At 49.0% G+C, this 15,646-nt stretch overlaps 1 protein-coding gene across 1 annotated transcript in view; it reads right to left on the reverse strand.

The window, feature by feature from the left end:
• Nucleotides 1-945: 945 nt before the first annotated feature.
• The window catches only part of bcl11ba (BCL11 transcription factor B a), a 29,593-nt gene continuing 14,892 nt past the window's right edge, over nt 946-15,646 (reverse strand). Inside the window, exon 3 of the mRNA XM_070920670.1 lies at nt 946-2,948. Within this exon, the coding sequence (XP_070776771.1) occupies nt 946-2,948 (2,003 nt within the window). The remainder of the gene's footprint in view (nt 2,949-15,646) is intronic.

Genomic DNA, 15,646 nt, shown 5'->3' on the forward strand with positions numbered 1-15,646 from the left:
TCAGTTCAATAAATAATATAGCCTAGATCATATGGCTTGCATGCAAAATATAATACATGGATGTACGAATGTCGGTACGATGGTAACAAAGGTGGGTGTGGAGGAGAAATGAGGGGTGGTTGTCGTAGCGTTGTCGGGGCTTGGTACTACGTACCAGTCAGCAGCTGCCTTATCTAGAATCTGTTTCTTCTGGCTGGTAAAGACAAGGAGGAGACAGAGTTTAAGAACCTTGGGATCCTCTTTGATTTGATATTTACCGTCAAATATGACACTCAGTGCTACATATCCAATTATATCGACATGTTTTAGAGTCAGTTCATGCTACAATGCCAAAGGATTGTTGTCCGCGTATCGTCATCACACAAAATAGACTAATTCTAGCATTCTCAGTTAACGCCACTTTCAAATTGAAGATTTAATTCAGCTTCTCTTCAAAAACAAAAAACAAAAAAACAAAAACCACACGTTTAGCTTAATATACAATTTCCTACAAGCAGCGGCCAAAAAGGGTTACTTAAAATGGACTTTTGTCTTCTAAAAAACTCTCAGGATATCATGTGGGTTTTTAAAAAACAGAGTAACGCAAAATCTAAATAAAACATTTTTTTTCTTTTTTAAAAATGCCTAAATAAAAATGTACCTGCACATGCCAAAATACAAAATCCAATAAATACAGAAATTATTGCACAGTTAAAGGCTCCACATATGTTATAACTCAACTGACTGATTGTTTAAAAAGGAACCCCAAATGAGGCAGTTTAGACAGCTTCAATTGGTGTTAAGATCTCTGTTTTCACTGTTTTTTTTTTCTCAGTTGGCAGTTTCTTAAAAACACAAAATTAACCCAAAATTAATATTTCAGAAAAAAAAGAGTATCCAGCTACCCCATTTTGTTTATTTTTTAAGTCAAAGTGTGGCAAAGAGTCTGGAAATAGAGAACCTGGTTTAGGTTCTCTCTGCTTGTTCAATTTTGACCTCATTGGTCATCAAATGTTCTCCATGCCACTTTTTCATATGTTTCTCCAGAGTGCTGTACACGCTGAAGGGCATTTGGCAAATGTCACAGCGGTAGACCTCCTTACCATGCTGGCCATGTGTCTTCATGTGGCGTGTGAGCTTGGAGCTCTGGGCGCAGGCATAGTTGCACAGCTCACACTTGTAGGGCCTCTCGCCAGTGTGACTGCGCCGGTGCACTGTCAGGTTGCTACAGTTCTTGAACACCTTGCCGCAGAATTCACAGGTGTCGCACCTCCTGCTGTCCTTGGAGCTGGGTCGGCCGGGACCGGGGCCCCCACCCAGATGGGGCGTGCTGCCTCCACTGGCGGTGCCGCTGCGGCCCGACAGGCCGCCATCCAGCAGGTCACCCGGAGGTGTTGAGAACCGCAGGCTGCCATTCTCCGACGAGTGCTCAGAAGAAGTGGCGAAGGGCGATTGTCTGGAGTCAGTGAAGCCGAGGAAAGGGTCTTTGATGAAGTGGCGTGAGGCAGCGTAGCCCACCAACCACTGGGAGTAGACGTTCTCCGAGGGGATGTGAGGTGCTGGGGGAATGTCCAAGTCCTTCTCAATCTTGATCCTCTTATTTGAGGAGTTGGACAGGCTGGGGCTGGTGATGGGGGTGGGCTTACGGGGAAACAGGCCTGAGAAAGAGTCACCGGAGCCACAATTCCGGCCGTTAATGGTTGTCCTCTCTTCCTGCTGGTGGTGGTCCATCTCCCCAGCCACTGAGTCCTCATCCCCAGTGTCCCGCTGGCCATCCGAGCACCTCTTGGAGAAGGGCATCCTTTTACGATTGTCAACTATCAAATTATTGTACTGCTGAATAGAGTTGAGCCCCCCACCTTCCACCATCTTCTCAAGAGTGAAAGACGTCTTCTCCTCTGACGGCGGTTTAGAGCCATTCTCCCTGTTCCTGTAGAACTCAGACTCCATGCTGAAGTTGGATTCTGGTCGACTCTCATTCTCAAGTTCCTCTTCTTCCTCCTCCTCTTCTTCCTCCTCATTGCCTTCCCCCTGGAAGTCCCCATCACGATTCTTCATGCCCTCACCAGTGACATCGCTTGTGCCTGGCTCTGGGGAGCTTGTGGTGGACAGTCCGTCATCTGAGCGCCCCGTCAGGGATCCGGCCTTGTGCATGTGGGTCTTCATGTGGCGCTTCAGCTTGCTCGCCTGAGAGCAGGCGTGGTCACACAGCTGGCACTTGTATGGTTTTTCTCCAGTATGGCTGCGCCGATGCACCACCAAGTTGCTCTGGAACTTGAAGGTCTTACCGCAGAACTCACAGGACTTGACCTTGTTCTGTGTCTGGGGAGGGGTGGTGCTGTTTGGGGGCATTGGTGGTAAGGGAGGGGTGCTCAGAAAGGGCGATTTCGGCCCAGGCTGGAAAGGGTTGGGGTTTAGTAGTCGGTGCATAGGGTTGGCCCTGCTGGGTGACAACGGTGGTGTGGTGCTGTTGTTGTTCCCTGCCAACTCACGTAACCGCCTAGAAAAGTCCATGGACTGGGACTCCATGGCCATGGGCGTTAGCCGCATCACCCTCTCAAAGGCACTGGGGTGCTGGGAGATGAGGCCCATTTCCTCTGCACTAAGGCGTTCCAGCCGATGGGTGTCCAGGTGGTGGCGGGGAGGTGGGCTGACGAATGGCGGCGTGTTGGGGAGGCGGTTCTCCAGGAAGCCTGGTGGAGGCTCCCGTAGCAGGGGGCCCGTCATCCTCAGGAGGTGGAAGGGGTTGTTGTCCCCGAGAAAGTTGGTGAGGGGGGACTGCGGGATGGAGTCGTTGCCCATGGGCGGAGGCATAGTGATGCGCGGGGTGAGGGCTGAGCTGGACGGGTTGGACTCCAGGTATATGCGAATGCCATGGGTGTTCTGGGCATGCTGCAGCAGGAACCAGGCGCTGGGGAAGGGCTGCTTACATGTGGTACATATATAGCTGGAAGGCTCACCCCTGCCACCTGCAACACACAGAGAAAAGAAACCCATTCAATATATCAGCTGCGAACAAACAAAATTTATACTACAGTCTCGGGATTTCTGTCAGAGAGGGACAGGCATATCTGAAATGACAAGCATTTGTCAAGTACAAAAGGAAACATGGATTCCCTTTTTTAAAGACCTTATTAGGTCGAAGTAAAATCTACTTCACTCATGGATCAAATCGTCGTTAAACAATGTTGCTTTTTTTTTTTTTTTTTTTTTTTTTTTTTTAATAGCAGCTTATTTGCGGTTTTATTTTAACTTTTCTTGGCTGAAAGGCAGTGGGACGCGATGTGTATTTATATTCTGCCTAATGCTCCCAGTAGCTGGAGAGGCCTTGGCTCATCACGTTGTCACATAAATGCAACGTACTTATCACACTTTTGACAAGTGCAGTTTTCACAGCCGCGCCGGATCCATGTTTTAAGAGGTGCTTAATCTCCCACGCGGTGCAGAGAGACTCTATCCCGATACGAAGTGCTTGAGTTGCTGCAGCGCGCGGCCGTGCGTCTGCACTTGAGCGTGCGTGTACGCGTAAGCATGATGGTAGACGCATGCAAAGTTTCGCGTGCAGGGTGAATGATTTAACAAAAAAAAAATGAAAATAAAATAATAAAAAAAAAAAACAACCTCCAAGCAGAGACTCTGTAATATTTGCAGAGTTAGAGATGCCAAACTCATATTGGTGAAGATGGACGGTGCACAACTTCAAGAGTTATTTAAGGAAGACTAATCACGCACCAGCAAATAAAACGTCTCAGCTCTTTTTTTTTTTTTTTTAAATCAGGCGAGAGTAAGAAAAATAAATGAGTGCGTTAAGAAAAATGGCTTCCAATACACACAGACAGCGTAACGTTACAAAAGGCAGAGGGAGAGCAAAATGTACGCTATTGAAGTTATTAGCATAAAAAAAAAAGACATCTGTGTGTGTTATGTCCTGGTCCAAATCAACAAGTCGCAGTCTACCAATATTCCATCATGTTGGCTAGAAAACAGAATAATCCCCTTATCACCTTAAAAAAAAAAAAAAAAACATTTCCCAGGGCCGCAGAGGACCCTTCAGCATTGACTCTGCAATCACACTACACACTGCGCACCAACTTCCTTCAGAGTTAAGGATGGCAAATGTGTGTCAATCAATTGTAATGAATGCGGCGGGAGTCACGGAGGAAAAACAAAATAACCCAAAAATAAAATAAAAAAAAAACAGCCTTGAACCAATGAATGCGCCACCCCCTGCAATTCAAAAGGGACTTGTTACCACAGCCAAGCCAGATCCACGACTGAAGGACGCTAAACGGGCCGAGGAGCACTCCTACGGGGATTATACACAGACAACCCCGCGCACACACACACACACACACACACACATACAGATAACAGTAATTGTGCTCTTGTTCTCGCTCTCGTATGTATTAAATGAAAGCCGTTGTCTTGACCTAGTACACTCATTTCAGATACTAGTGGAAACATATGCCGCTGTAATTGTTTCACTTATTTGTGTGCGTGTATGTGTGTACACATGGTCCTGGCTATTTATAGCAGCGACACACACACACACACACACAGGCGCGCACACACACACACACACACACATATTTTCAGAAATGTTATACGTATACTAACATTTTCATGGTCATATTTATAGATGGTGGTGTTTATACCGGAATGTGCTACCGGGGGGGGGGGGGGGTTGTTGAAATTAAAGGCATGCATAATGCAGAAAATAGCCACATCAAGGAGTTGCATAGCCATTAAAGATGTGTGTAGCGTGTTCAAATCCCACATGTTTGAATTTTTTGAAACGCCCTCCTGTGAAGTTTGCTGCAACACAATTCTGTTTAAGTACGCGTGGAAAGCCCGGTAATTCTCATTACCTATGAGAAATATAATAACACTATAATATCACTAATATTTCTGCAATATGTATATTTTTTTTTTTTCCAAATAAGCCGGAAAAAAAAAAAATCCTAATATGATCCTTTAATAATTCGGTAATTTCAGTTCTCTCTGTTGGACATACTCGCATACATAAAACACCTAGCCTCTTCTCCTGGAAACATCTCTCTGCCCTTCTCTCGCTCGCTCGTGTGTGTGTTGGTGTGTGTGTGTGTGTGTTGGTGTGTGTGTGTGTGTGTGTGTTAAGGAGGACAGGCGAGAGGCGGAACAGCTGTTCACCTCCACAGTCCTGTAAAGCCTTTTGACTTAATTACAGTGGACAGCACATTCACTCACACACACACTCACACACACACACACACACACACACACACACACAAGCTGTTCTGAATCTTAAAGGCTAATTCCTGTATTTTTAAAACCTGGGCCCTTTTTTATTTTATCATTTTTTTACATACTTTTCAGGGGCGGGGGTGGGGGGGGGGGGGTGTAACTGGCTAATAGGTCCAGAAAGTTTTGGAATTGTCAGCCGCGAAAGGGGCCGCAAAGGCTTCAACAGACTTTGACTTTGGGGGTCAACCGTGTTTTTTTTGCCAGCGACCGGCTCGGACAGTTATTCCAACTTCGACAGTTCCTCTACGTGAACTCCGAACTTCTCTCCTTTCGACGCTGACCTCTCGCGGGATTTCGGAGCGAGACCTCTGTTGTCTGACACTTCAGAATGACAGCAAAAACAATGTGTGTGACTGGCACAAAAAAACAAAAACAAAAAAAACACTGTCTCCGTTGATTCATGAGGAAAAAACTGGAGAGAGAGAGAGAGAGAGAGAGAGAGAGAGAGAAGACCCCCCCCCCCCCCCACACCTCCATCAGAGGGGGGCAGCCGATGTTCACTTCTGCCCAACAATTAAGAGCAGAGTGTGTGAGTGCGTGTGAAAGGAAGAGTGAGTGTGTGTGTGTGTGTGTGTGTGTTTCTGCACTGAAACGCCATTTCTCTCCGGCCACAGTGGAAGGAGCGGGTCGTGGGTTTTTGTTTGGGGAGGGGTGGGGTGTGGTGTGGTGGTGGTGTATGAGTGTATGTGTGTGTGTGTGTGTGTGTGAGCGCGTGCACCCTCCCAGGGGGAAGGGAGTCCAACGCAGATGGCAAATAAAGTATGCAGCCCGAGGCGAGAGCACATTATGCTAATTCTAATGTCAGCTGTACTTTAATATACGACTCTATTTAATCACCCCATTATTTCCTATTTCCATATGAAAAAACAGAGCGAGAGGGAGCTGCTCATCACTTGATTTGGTAGAATGCAGAGACCCATGTTTTATGGAGTGTGTGTGTGTGTGTGTGTGTGTGTGTGGGACTGAATGAGAAAACACACTCCCTCCCCGGCAAAGATTCTCTGCTCTCTGTCTCTGTGTTTCTTTCTCACACACACACACACACACACACAGGGTTTGAATTATGGCCTACTATATGTGTATTTACAGTAATCATGGACTGTGTGTGTGTGTGTGGGGGGGAGGGGGGGGGGGCTCTTTAAAGGTTATATCACTTCACTTTCTGTTCCTGTCGTCCGGCTTTCTCTCTGTAGAAATGGGTTAAGGTTTTTTTTAACTGTTAGGGTCTCTTTAATTACTATTATATAATATATATATATATATTATTTAAGGTTACGGCTCCGAAGCTCTTCTCGTAGATTAATTCAACGTAAGCAGCAACAACAAAAAGAAGTTTTGTCATGACATGACTAGCGCACGTCAGCCATAGGATAGCCGGCTAGCCAGCTAGCTACCTAGCTAGCTAAGACACCACAGCTAACATTGCAGTCACTGAAGGCCGCTGCTGCTTGAACGTTTCAAACATTTTGGCTATAACACAGCTCAGTTGTACATTTTTTTTCCCCTCTAAGGCTACTGAGATAAATAAATAAAACAAAAAAAAGTGTGTGTTTGGAATTTAGCTGCGACGACGCTTTCCGGGAAGCAGCTGTGAGCTGTCATTGTGATAGGGTCTGCTCACGTCGCATGCATTTTATTACATTACGTTCATTACTGCCCGCCCCCCTTTTCAATACCAGACACTAGACACAAGCAGGCTGAGCTCTTCCCTCGCACCTCATTTTAATGGGAATACTGGAGGTGCGAGACGCGTGTGGTCACTTTTAAAAATTGATATCAAGTGTGCAAAACCACCGTAGAACTGCAAAGAAATTGGCTCCGAGTCGCCCAGGCCTTTATTCGAGACGGTAAACACCCACACACCCATACACACACACACACACACACACACACACACACGGGTTTGCTTTTAAAAAAAAGCAGTACAGCACACAGGTGCTGACAAAATGAAGTGACTTAACATCAGTCTGTCGAAGCCATTATTCTACATATAGTCCTCTCAAAGCCTCTCTCTCTCTCTCTCTCTCTCTATCTCTCTCTATCAGTTGAAGTGCGGTCTGGCCCTGTGCCTGTGTTTTGTTTGGCTCACGCTCACACACACACACACACACACACACACACACACGCGCAGACACTCTTACACACTCTGGCAGCTCAACCTGTTTGGACAAGTCTGAGAGGAGAGGAAAATGTGTGTTGCCGTGGATAATAAAAGTTGTATTCTGCTTCTTTTTTTTTTTTTCTTAAAAAAAATCATTTTATGGACACACACACACACACACACACACACACACATTTTGACAGCTGAAGCCGTGTCATGCGCCGAGGAGAAAATGCGATAACGTGCTCTGATGTGTGTTTTCATGCATACATTCATCTCTGGATATGTTTTCTATCGAGACGCTGCGTGTTATAGTGCGTGTGTGTGCGTGTGTGTGTGTGTGTGTGTGTGTGTGTGTGTGTACTCCGGCAGCAGCCATTACGGAGGACAAACTACACGCAATAACAAACACGCTGGCTCTCTCCGCCTCTCTCCACCCCTCATCCCTCCATCCTTCAGTCGCACTTGCTTCCTGAGTTTCGGTTTCACACGGTATAAAACTCTCATTACTGACTGATTCCAGTTTTCACTATGATTCAATTTGCCGTAATTACTGCGGCTGCGGCTAATAAAAAAAAAAAAGGGGGGGGGGGGAGAGAGGGAACGGCTAGAAATCGGTGCGAAGGTCAACTGGCAGTTAGCGGCGTTCATTTTCGTCTCAGTGTATTCATCTGGGGCGGCTAATGGCCCAATTTTCTCCCCCTCGCTCCTCAATAAATATTGCTGGAATTACAGGTTAAATAGCTAAATTAAATCACAGCTATTACAGATGAGGGAGGGGAGAGAGAGAGAGAGAGAGAGAGGGGGGGGGGGTGGGGGAGAGGGAGTGAAATCTGTACAAGCCCGGAACGCCGCAAAGCGCGGCATTAATGTGGCGTGGTGTCGGATTATTGTGTCAAATCATGGCACACATGGCCTGCCTCTGTGGGCCCGGCGGGGCCCCGAGGAGAGGCACCGGGCGGGGGGGGGGGGGGGGGCACGGACGCTTTTACGCTTCAAGTAAAGCGTCATTTTCCCCACGTGGAAACACGGTACGGCAACAATAACATGGTATGTAGTCACCACCGCAAGACCACCGATGACTAAGACTGCATTGTGACCCGGCCCTGCATACGGTGCACAACCGCCCCGAAGTGAAGCGGCTCCCGAGAGGGGTTTGACCCCTTCAGGGCGCACGGGAGAGACTGGTCCACCAACCTGTCCTGACCTGAGAGACCAGGCCCCCGCGTTCTCTCTGCATTTCACTTCCCCCCTGATTAGTGTAGAACTGTACTCTCTGTCCCTCCACCTTGATCTCTCAATCAAGGAGGCTTAAGAACACCGTGCTTTACTGTAGCACCCCCCCCCCACCCCTCCCACCCCCTCCCACCCCAGCTCCCTCCGTCCAATCAAAAGTGGATTAGAGACCTGAGCTGGTTTGCATACAGGAAGTGCAGCAGCAGCAGAGCGGGGTTTTGATGTAAGAGGGGGGGGGGGGGGGGGGCAATGTCAGAGCTGAGGCATTTACATACAGAACAAAGCTGACATGAGCCAAGGGTACAGTGGCTGTGTGTGTGTGTGTGTGTGTGTGTGTGTGTGTGTGTGTGTGTGTGTGCTCCCCTCTTGGCCTTTCCGTCGCGCTTGTAAAAAGTTTCCTGACGTTCTTTTTTTTTTTTTTTTTTTTTTTTTTGCATTATTAAGCCAGCAGTGTCTTTAGCATGTGTATGATCTCGAGGTGGCCCCCCCCCCCCGCCAGACACACACACACACACACACACACACACACACAGCACACTTCCTCACCTTGCATGGCTAATGTGCTGTTTATCACGATCATAGCACGGCAACAATTACATGCAAATCAGATGTGTGTGTTTCCATCTCTGCAGACACACACACACACACACACACGTCCATGTGTTTGTACACTGTACATACATCCACGCTACAGTAACACCCTACGGAGGGGGGGGGGGGGGGTTCTTGTTTTTTTTCTCCCCCCCCCTTGTGTTGCTCGGGTGAGAGTTACGAGTGTTTACGCGGCGCGTGTCTCCTTCCTAATGAGATCATTTCCCCCCCCAAAAAAAAAAAAAAAAAAAAAAGCAGAGCTCATTTGGCGCCGAGCTCCCAGTATTCTTTAAGTAGTCTGTTAGTTTTGAATGAAGTGGTTTGAGAGCGGGGTTTTAACGTCATCCAACAGGCTCTCTAAATTGGCTTTAATAGCTCGCGACTAAAATCACTACAGGACCACACACACACACACACACACACACACACACACACACAGCCGCGGCTTTAATTAAATCGCCCCAACTGTACGGAAATGAAAATCTCGCACTTCTCCTCCGACAGCAGGGTCGGCGTAGGCTCTATCTGCTGCGTCTGTGAGTCTGTGATCCACTTGCAGCCCTACTTCACAGCTCCCGAAAGCTCCGCTCGGGGGGGGGGGGGGGGGGGGGGACTCTCTCTCTCTCTCTCTCTCAAAAAAAAAACAAAAAACAAAACCTCCTTCTGGGGAAACTGAGTCATCTCTGGGCTCAGCTCGCCGCAGATGCTGTTGGTGGCTGAAGACCAAGAGGGCAAACCCCACACTTTACAGGCCGTCGCCGCGTCAGCCTGCGACGCCGTGCGGGGCCGGGTTCCCATCCCTTTCCACGTTCTTGCTTTTTGTGAATTACGCTGTGTCGTAAAGTGGAGGGAGCTTGAATGGCAGACTTTTGCTGGTGAGAAATCTCAAGCTCATTTCAAAAGCAAAGTCAAGGCGGTTGCTGCAAAGCACTCCCTCTGTTTATCTCACTGGGTCATCGTTCCTTATGCGTTTCTGTATTTGCGTTTCTGTATATTCGCAAAAAATTCAGCCCAACATAACACTGCGAGTTGATTTCATAATTCTGGTGTCAGGAGGCTGGGGGGAACGTTGTTTAGCCTTGTTAAAAATCAGTAGATTTTTGCAAGAGAATGGCAATCTGGTGTGCGGTAAAACTTTGAGCAGGAACGTGAGGGGAATCTCCGCCCCGGTTGATGAGGGGGGACAGAATGAGGAAAAAGAAGCCGCGTGGGTTTAAATTTGAAAAAGTAAGTATTAGTATAATAGGAAAACTATTAGCAGCCTGTAAGCGGTGTGATGAGATATGACTGAAGTCAGTAGCTACCTATTTGTCACATATAAGACCAGTTCCAATAAGATACTTCCAATATCCCAAAAAACAGCAAAGAACCATTTTCAGTAAAATGAAAAAAAAAACAAAAAAAAGGCCCCCTAATATGTTTACTTTCTGGGTAAAGAATAACACACAAACAAATTCAGAAGTATTTCTTTACAAATACTTGCAAAACGCCGTGAATCAGCGTGAGCACAAGCAGGGGCCCTCCACAACTCCTGCGTTAACTCTTAACAAGATGGCCGACGAAGTTATCTTACAAACGTCCGGCGCGCGTTAAGGGTTTAGTCACTCCCCACTTTTGGTTTCATTTGTCGACGAAGGATTTTCCATTCCTTTAGAACGCAAACGATTCCAAAATACACACGGCGGCAGCGTTGATGACTGCGCCGACCTCGCCCGGGAGCGCGGCGCTAACCGCCTCTCTAGCTCCGGAACAGGGAGCCTGAAACGACACCCCACCCTCAATCTCACCTACGAAGTCTCACCACGGTCGGCTCGCTTGCAAATAACCCTCAACTGGGACCACGAAAAATGTGAGCGTCTACGTCTAGCTAAGCAAATCCCTGCTACTGGTGGCAGGAATCTATTCCTTCTTCTTCTTCTTCTTCTTCTTCATCGCAAATGTTTTTATTTGTTCATGAAACCCGTATTTGACAGTTGGGGCGGAAAAACAAAGGTATCCTGCAGAGCCGGTTGATCTCAACAGGACTAACCCCCCCCCCCCCCCCCCCCACCCCCTTTAAAAAAAAGTGAACAGGTAACAGCTAAAGAATCAACATGATATTTTCACCCCCCCCCCCCCCCCCCCCGTTCTGTAACTCGGTCCTTTACTCTTTCTCCTTCTAGAGTCTGTGCAGCCCTCTTTCATCCCAGCATGTGCTGAACTTTAGCATTACCCAATCTTCTCTGCATGTTATCCAGCCAACAAAGGATTAGCTTTGTGCAAGGTGTGTGTGTGTGTGTGTGTGTGTGTGTGTGTGTGTGTATACAAGCCCTGACAGTCATGGCAAAGACAAGAAGGGGGAGGGAGGTGGGACGGGAGGGAAGGGGCTTTGGCATTCTTATGTTGTGAATTTTAAAGGAAAGCTTAGCTGATCATAGCCAAATTAGAATGCATTTAGCTCATTAGGGGAGTGGAGGAGCAGCAGGAAGAGGAGGAGGAGGAGGAGGAGGAGGAGGAGGAGGAAGAGGGGGGTGGGGGGAGGAAGAGGAGCTCCCTCTCTCTCACACGACATGACAAGAAACAAGTCGTCCTTAGTGCTGTAGTCAAAAGTAGGAGTTGAGATGCAATCCAAAACAAACTGCAGCAGTGTGTGTGTGTGTGTGTGTGTGTGTGTGTGTGTGTGTGTGTGTGTGCCCTGTTAACAAATTAGAGGGATTACCAGAAGAGAGTGCCAGAGCACACCAGCTAATCCCGCACACTGGCCCGCACCACTGCACCTGGGGGGTGGGGGGGGGTGGGGTGGAGTGTGTGTTGCGTGTGTGTATATGTGACGGGTGTGGTGGCAGGAAGGGGGCTCTGTAGTGGTAACGTCCCTCCACCCAAACACACCCCCATGGTGCCAGCCCTTTAATCCGGGACATACATACACACACACACACACACACTCACACACAGACACACACCATGATGCAGGATGCACCTGTGCATGTCACTCGTACTGGGTGTGGAGGCGTCGGGGGGGGGGGGCCGGGTGTGACAGTTAAAGGGGCCTTTGATTGTAGCTCTCAGGGGGTCCCTTTGCAAAATACTGAATAATTGCATTATATTGTAGAGTGCGCTTTTCGAACCGCACGGAGGGAAGAAATGAAGGGGGCACACGCACACCCTGGTCTGGTTCAAGGTGAGGCCATTTTAGTTGGGCTCATTCCCCTCATCCCCCCCCCCCCCCCCCCCCATAAATCCTTTGCGCCTGTTCCTTGTTGCCGTGTTGTCCGCGTGGCGTGCATTGGTCCCGGTCCCTGTCCCTGTCTATCCCCGCTGCTGGGGCTGACGAACACGCGGTCCAGGACCCCCAACCCGGGACCAGCGGGTTCCAAAATGATAACAAGCACTTTAAATTGTCCGACTGATGAGGGCAGCACAGGTGCAAACACAGTGGGCTCAGTGGCAGAATTGTCGGAGATGATGCCTGCACCCCCCAACCCCCCCCCCCCAAATCATCAGTGCTCAGTATTCTGCAAAGGACGGCTGTTTTTGTCCTGCGAGGTTTTAGTCATTGACATCTTGTCAGGTGAAGAGTTGGCTCGCTCCCTGTAGCCACAATAGAGAAACTCTGCCATGAGCCTGATTTGACCGGGACAGTGCTCCAACACATTTTTGGATCCCTCTCTCTCTCTCTCTCTCTCTGTCACCTGTCCCGTCCAAATCCCCCCCCCCTCCCCTTATATAAGCCTCGTCCAAAAGCAAGTTGCCAAGTGGGAGTCTCCCGGAACACACACACACACAGACACACATGCCAGAGCCCCATCCCGGACTATGATGTAGCAGTGCCCCTCCTGTCTGAATGAGATATATTACAGCGCTGCCTGACACTGGTGTCAAGAAGAAAAGATGTCTCTCTCTCTCTCTCTCTCTCTCTCTCTCTCTCTCTCACTCCGCCAGGGAACCAGGCCGAGTTGAGCGTAATCCCAGATTTATGAATTCAACATTACGCCCCTCTGATCAGCTTCACCTTCTCAACCTCCCAAGATCTCCTCTCGTAAACGTGACCTTCACCTGTGGAGACAAGCAGGAGGAGGAAACTGAGATATGGAAAAAGAGATGGGGGGTGGGTGGGGTGGTGGTGGTGAAGGAGTGTAGCCTGTGGTCTGAGTGTTATGGTCAGACTCCACTTGTTTATACAGAAATGGCAGGGAGAAGTGGGAGCAGGGAGAGTGGAGGGGGGGGGGGGCAGGTCGAGGATGAGAGCAGATCCAGACCAGATGGAGGTTAGAGGAGGGCATGGAGGGAGGGACGAGGGGACAGGTCTGTGCTGGAGGCCCTTATAAGGCCTGGACGACTGGAGAGCTCTGGAAAGGCAGCAGAGCCACTGCAGAGATGTATACCTGCAGGCAGAGACACAGTGCAGGGGGGGGGGGGGGGGTCACCTACAGTTGGTCCCACCAACACTTGAACACCTTTTGGGTTTACTGCCAGGCAGGTTTCTCACACACGAGGAATTCGCTTTGGTATTTCGGTGCATGGCCATAAACGTGGCAAGAGAAAAGCTGCGTTCAGGAAGGACACCGCACTCTGTGTTTCGTTTAACACTGTCGCCCACCAGCGCAGCTTCTTGAGATTCTCGCGAGACGCGGGACTAGTAAGACGGTCCAGTGGGTTGTGAACAGTATCCGGGTCGAACTTGAAACAGCTTGAAGTAAAGTGCGCCCAAAATCTAGGTAACAACCTCTCATTGTACAGAACTAACTACGGCAAGTGCAGCGGGTCAAAGTCAAAGACAGCTGCAGGAGATATTTTTACCCTTTGCCTTCCCTTTTCTCACATCTCTGACTCGCGCTTCCTTCCTTCCTGACTCGTGAAATTCCCCAGCTGAGGAAAGAGCCTCGCCGCCGAGTCCGTTTAGCAGCTGCTGGGGCGCTTTCGATCATAACAAACGATCTTCATCAGCAGATGTTACCGAGTTCGATTAAACCTTTTCACGCGCTCTTTTTTTTCATAGTCAGTCAGACAGTCCGACCGGTTTACTGTCAGACAGACAGACAGACAGACAGACAGCTGGAGGAGCTGTCATTATGTGGCGAGAGTTAACAGCTGCATGTTAGCATGAACACTGGCTGACTGCTGCAGTACAGTAGCGTGTCTCGGCGACATGCGAGCAGGGACATGCATCTGTCAACAACAGCCTCGATTGCTAAACCGACCCACAGCCAGACCACATTTCAGACCTCTGGTTTTGCAGTCCGTTGTTGTGCATTTTAGTTCAGCTTGTTCTCCTTTTGCTACTGTTCATTCTCACTCTTTTATTCTTAGAGGGGAAGGGAAGGAGAGGAAAGGAGCTCCTCGGTCCTCCTGCTGTCTCCACGCTAACTGGAAGCAGGCCTGCTCCCATAACCACTCCAATCTGTTTTCATTTGCCGAGCCTCATGCCATCACACACACACACACACACACACACTCACACACACACACATGCACAGTCGGAAGCACAGTCTAGCAAGGCTGCCCCATCTCTTAAAGGAGAAATGCACCGGTGTTATTTTTACTTTCGGCTCCCATTGTCACATAGTCAAAGTAAACCAGCGAGTGAAACAGTAAAACAACGTATTCTGCGTGACCCGCACCGAACCCTGAGGAAGACTGCAGGGACAGACTCTCCGGCCCGAGCGCGCGAACGGCAACACGCGGCCACATCCTGCAACCGTAACACATGGCAACCCGCGGCCACATCCTGCGACGTGCTGCGACGTCCCACAACACGATGTGACGCGAGGCACAACATGCTGCAAAATGCTGCGACGTCCTGCTTACATGCAGGCGCATCCTGAGACATCCTGCAAGACGATGCGACCCCCTGCGACTCCCTGTGTCGTGACGCAAAATGCCGCGACATTACGCGACTCCCTGCGGCGTCCTGCAACATGACGTGACATGATGCAACACGCTGTGGAAATGCTGCGACATCCTGCGACACGGACCAATGCTGCAGCACAATGCTGAGAGACACGTCCGCGCACCTCCCAGGACACGCCGCATCACACCAGGGTGTTTCCACCACAAGTTTACAAAAAAGAAGGCCTCATAATGAGCAAAAAAAAAAAAAAAAAAAAACGTGACGGCTACTAAAAAGGAACGAGGACCAAGTGTTGGACAAAGAGAAAAACTGGAGGAGAAAAAAAAGAAAACAACTTCTTGGTGATGTGAGGACTCTCTGAGAGGAGCCTCGCAGCCACAGCTCAGCGGGGCCACACGGCAGCCAAACACAACAGAGACGCGAAGCGAAAGTGGGGGAAGACATGTTGATGAGTGAGAGTGGGGAAAGAATGCTTTTAACTCATCTCTTGGCCACGCGAGTGTTTCGGCTCCACAGAAAGCCTGACTGGTCTGTGGGTCCACCCCCCCCCCCCCCCCCCTTCACGGCCATTTCTCACTGCAAGAACCTTTTTTTTTAGGAACTCAGGAACTTTTGCCTGTATTTCA

This window comes from Enoplosus armatus, chromosome 15 (genome assembly GCF_043641665.1).
Source record: "Enoplosus armatus isolate fEnoArm2 chromosome 15, fEnoArm2.hap1, whole genome shotgun sequence".
Classification (NCBI taxonomy): Eukaryota; Metazoa; Chordata; class Actinopteri; order Centrarchiformes; family Enoplosidae; genus Enoplosus; species Enoplosus armatus.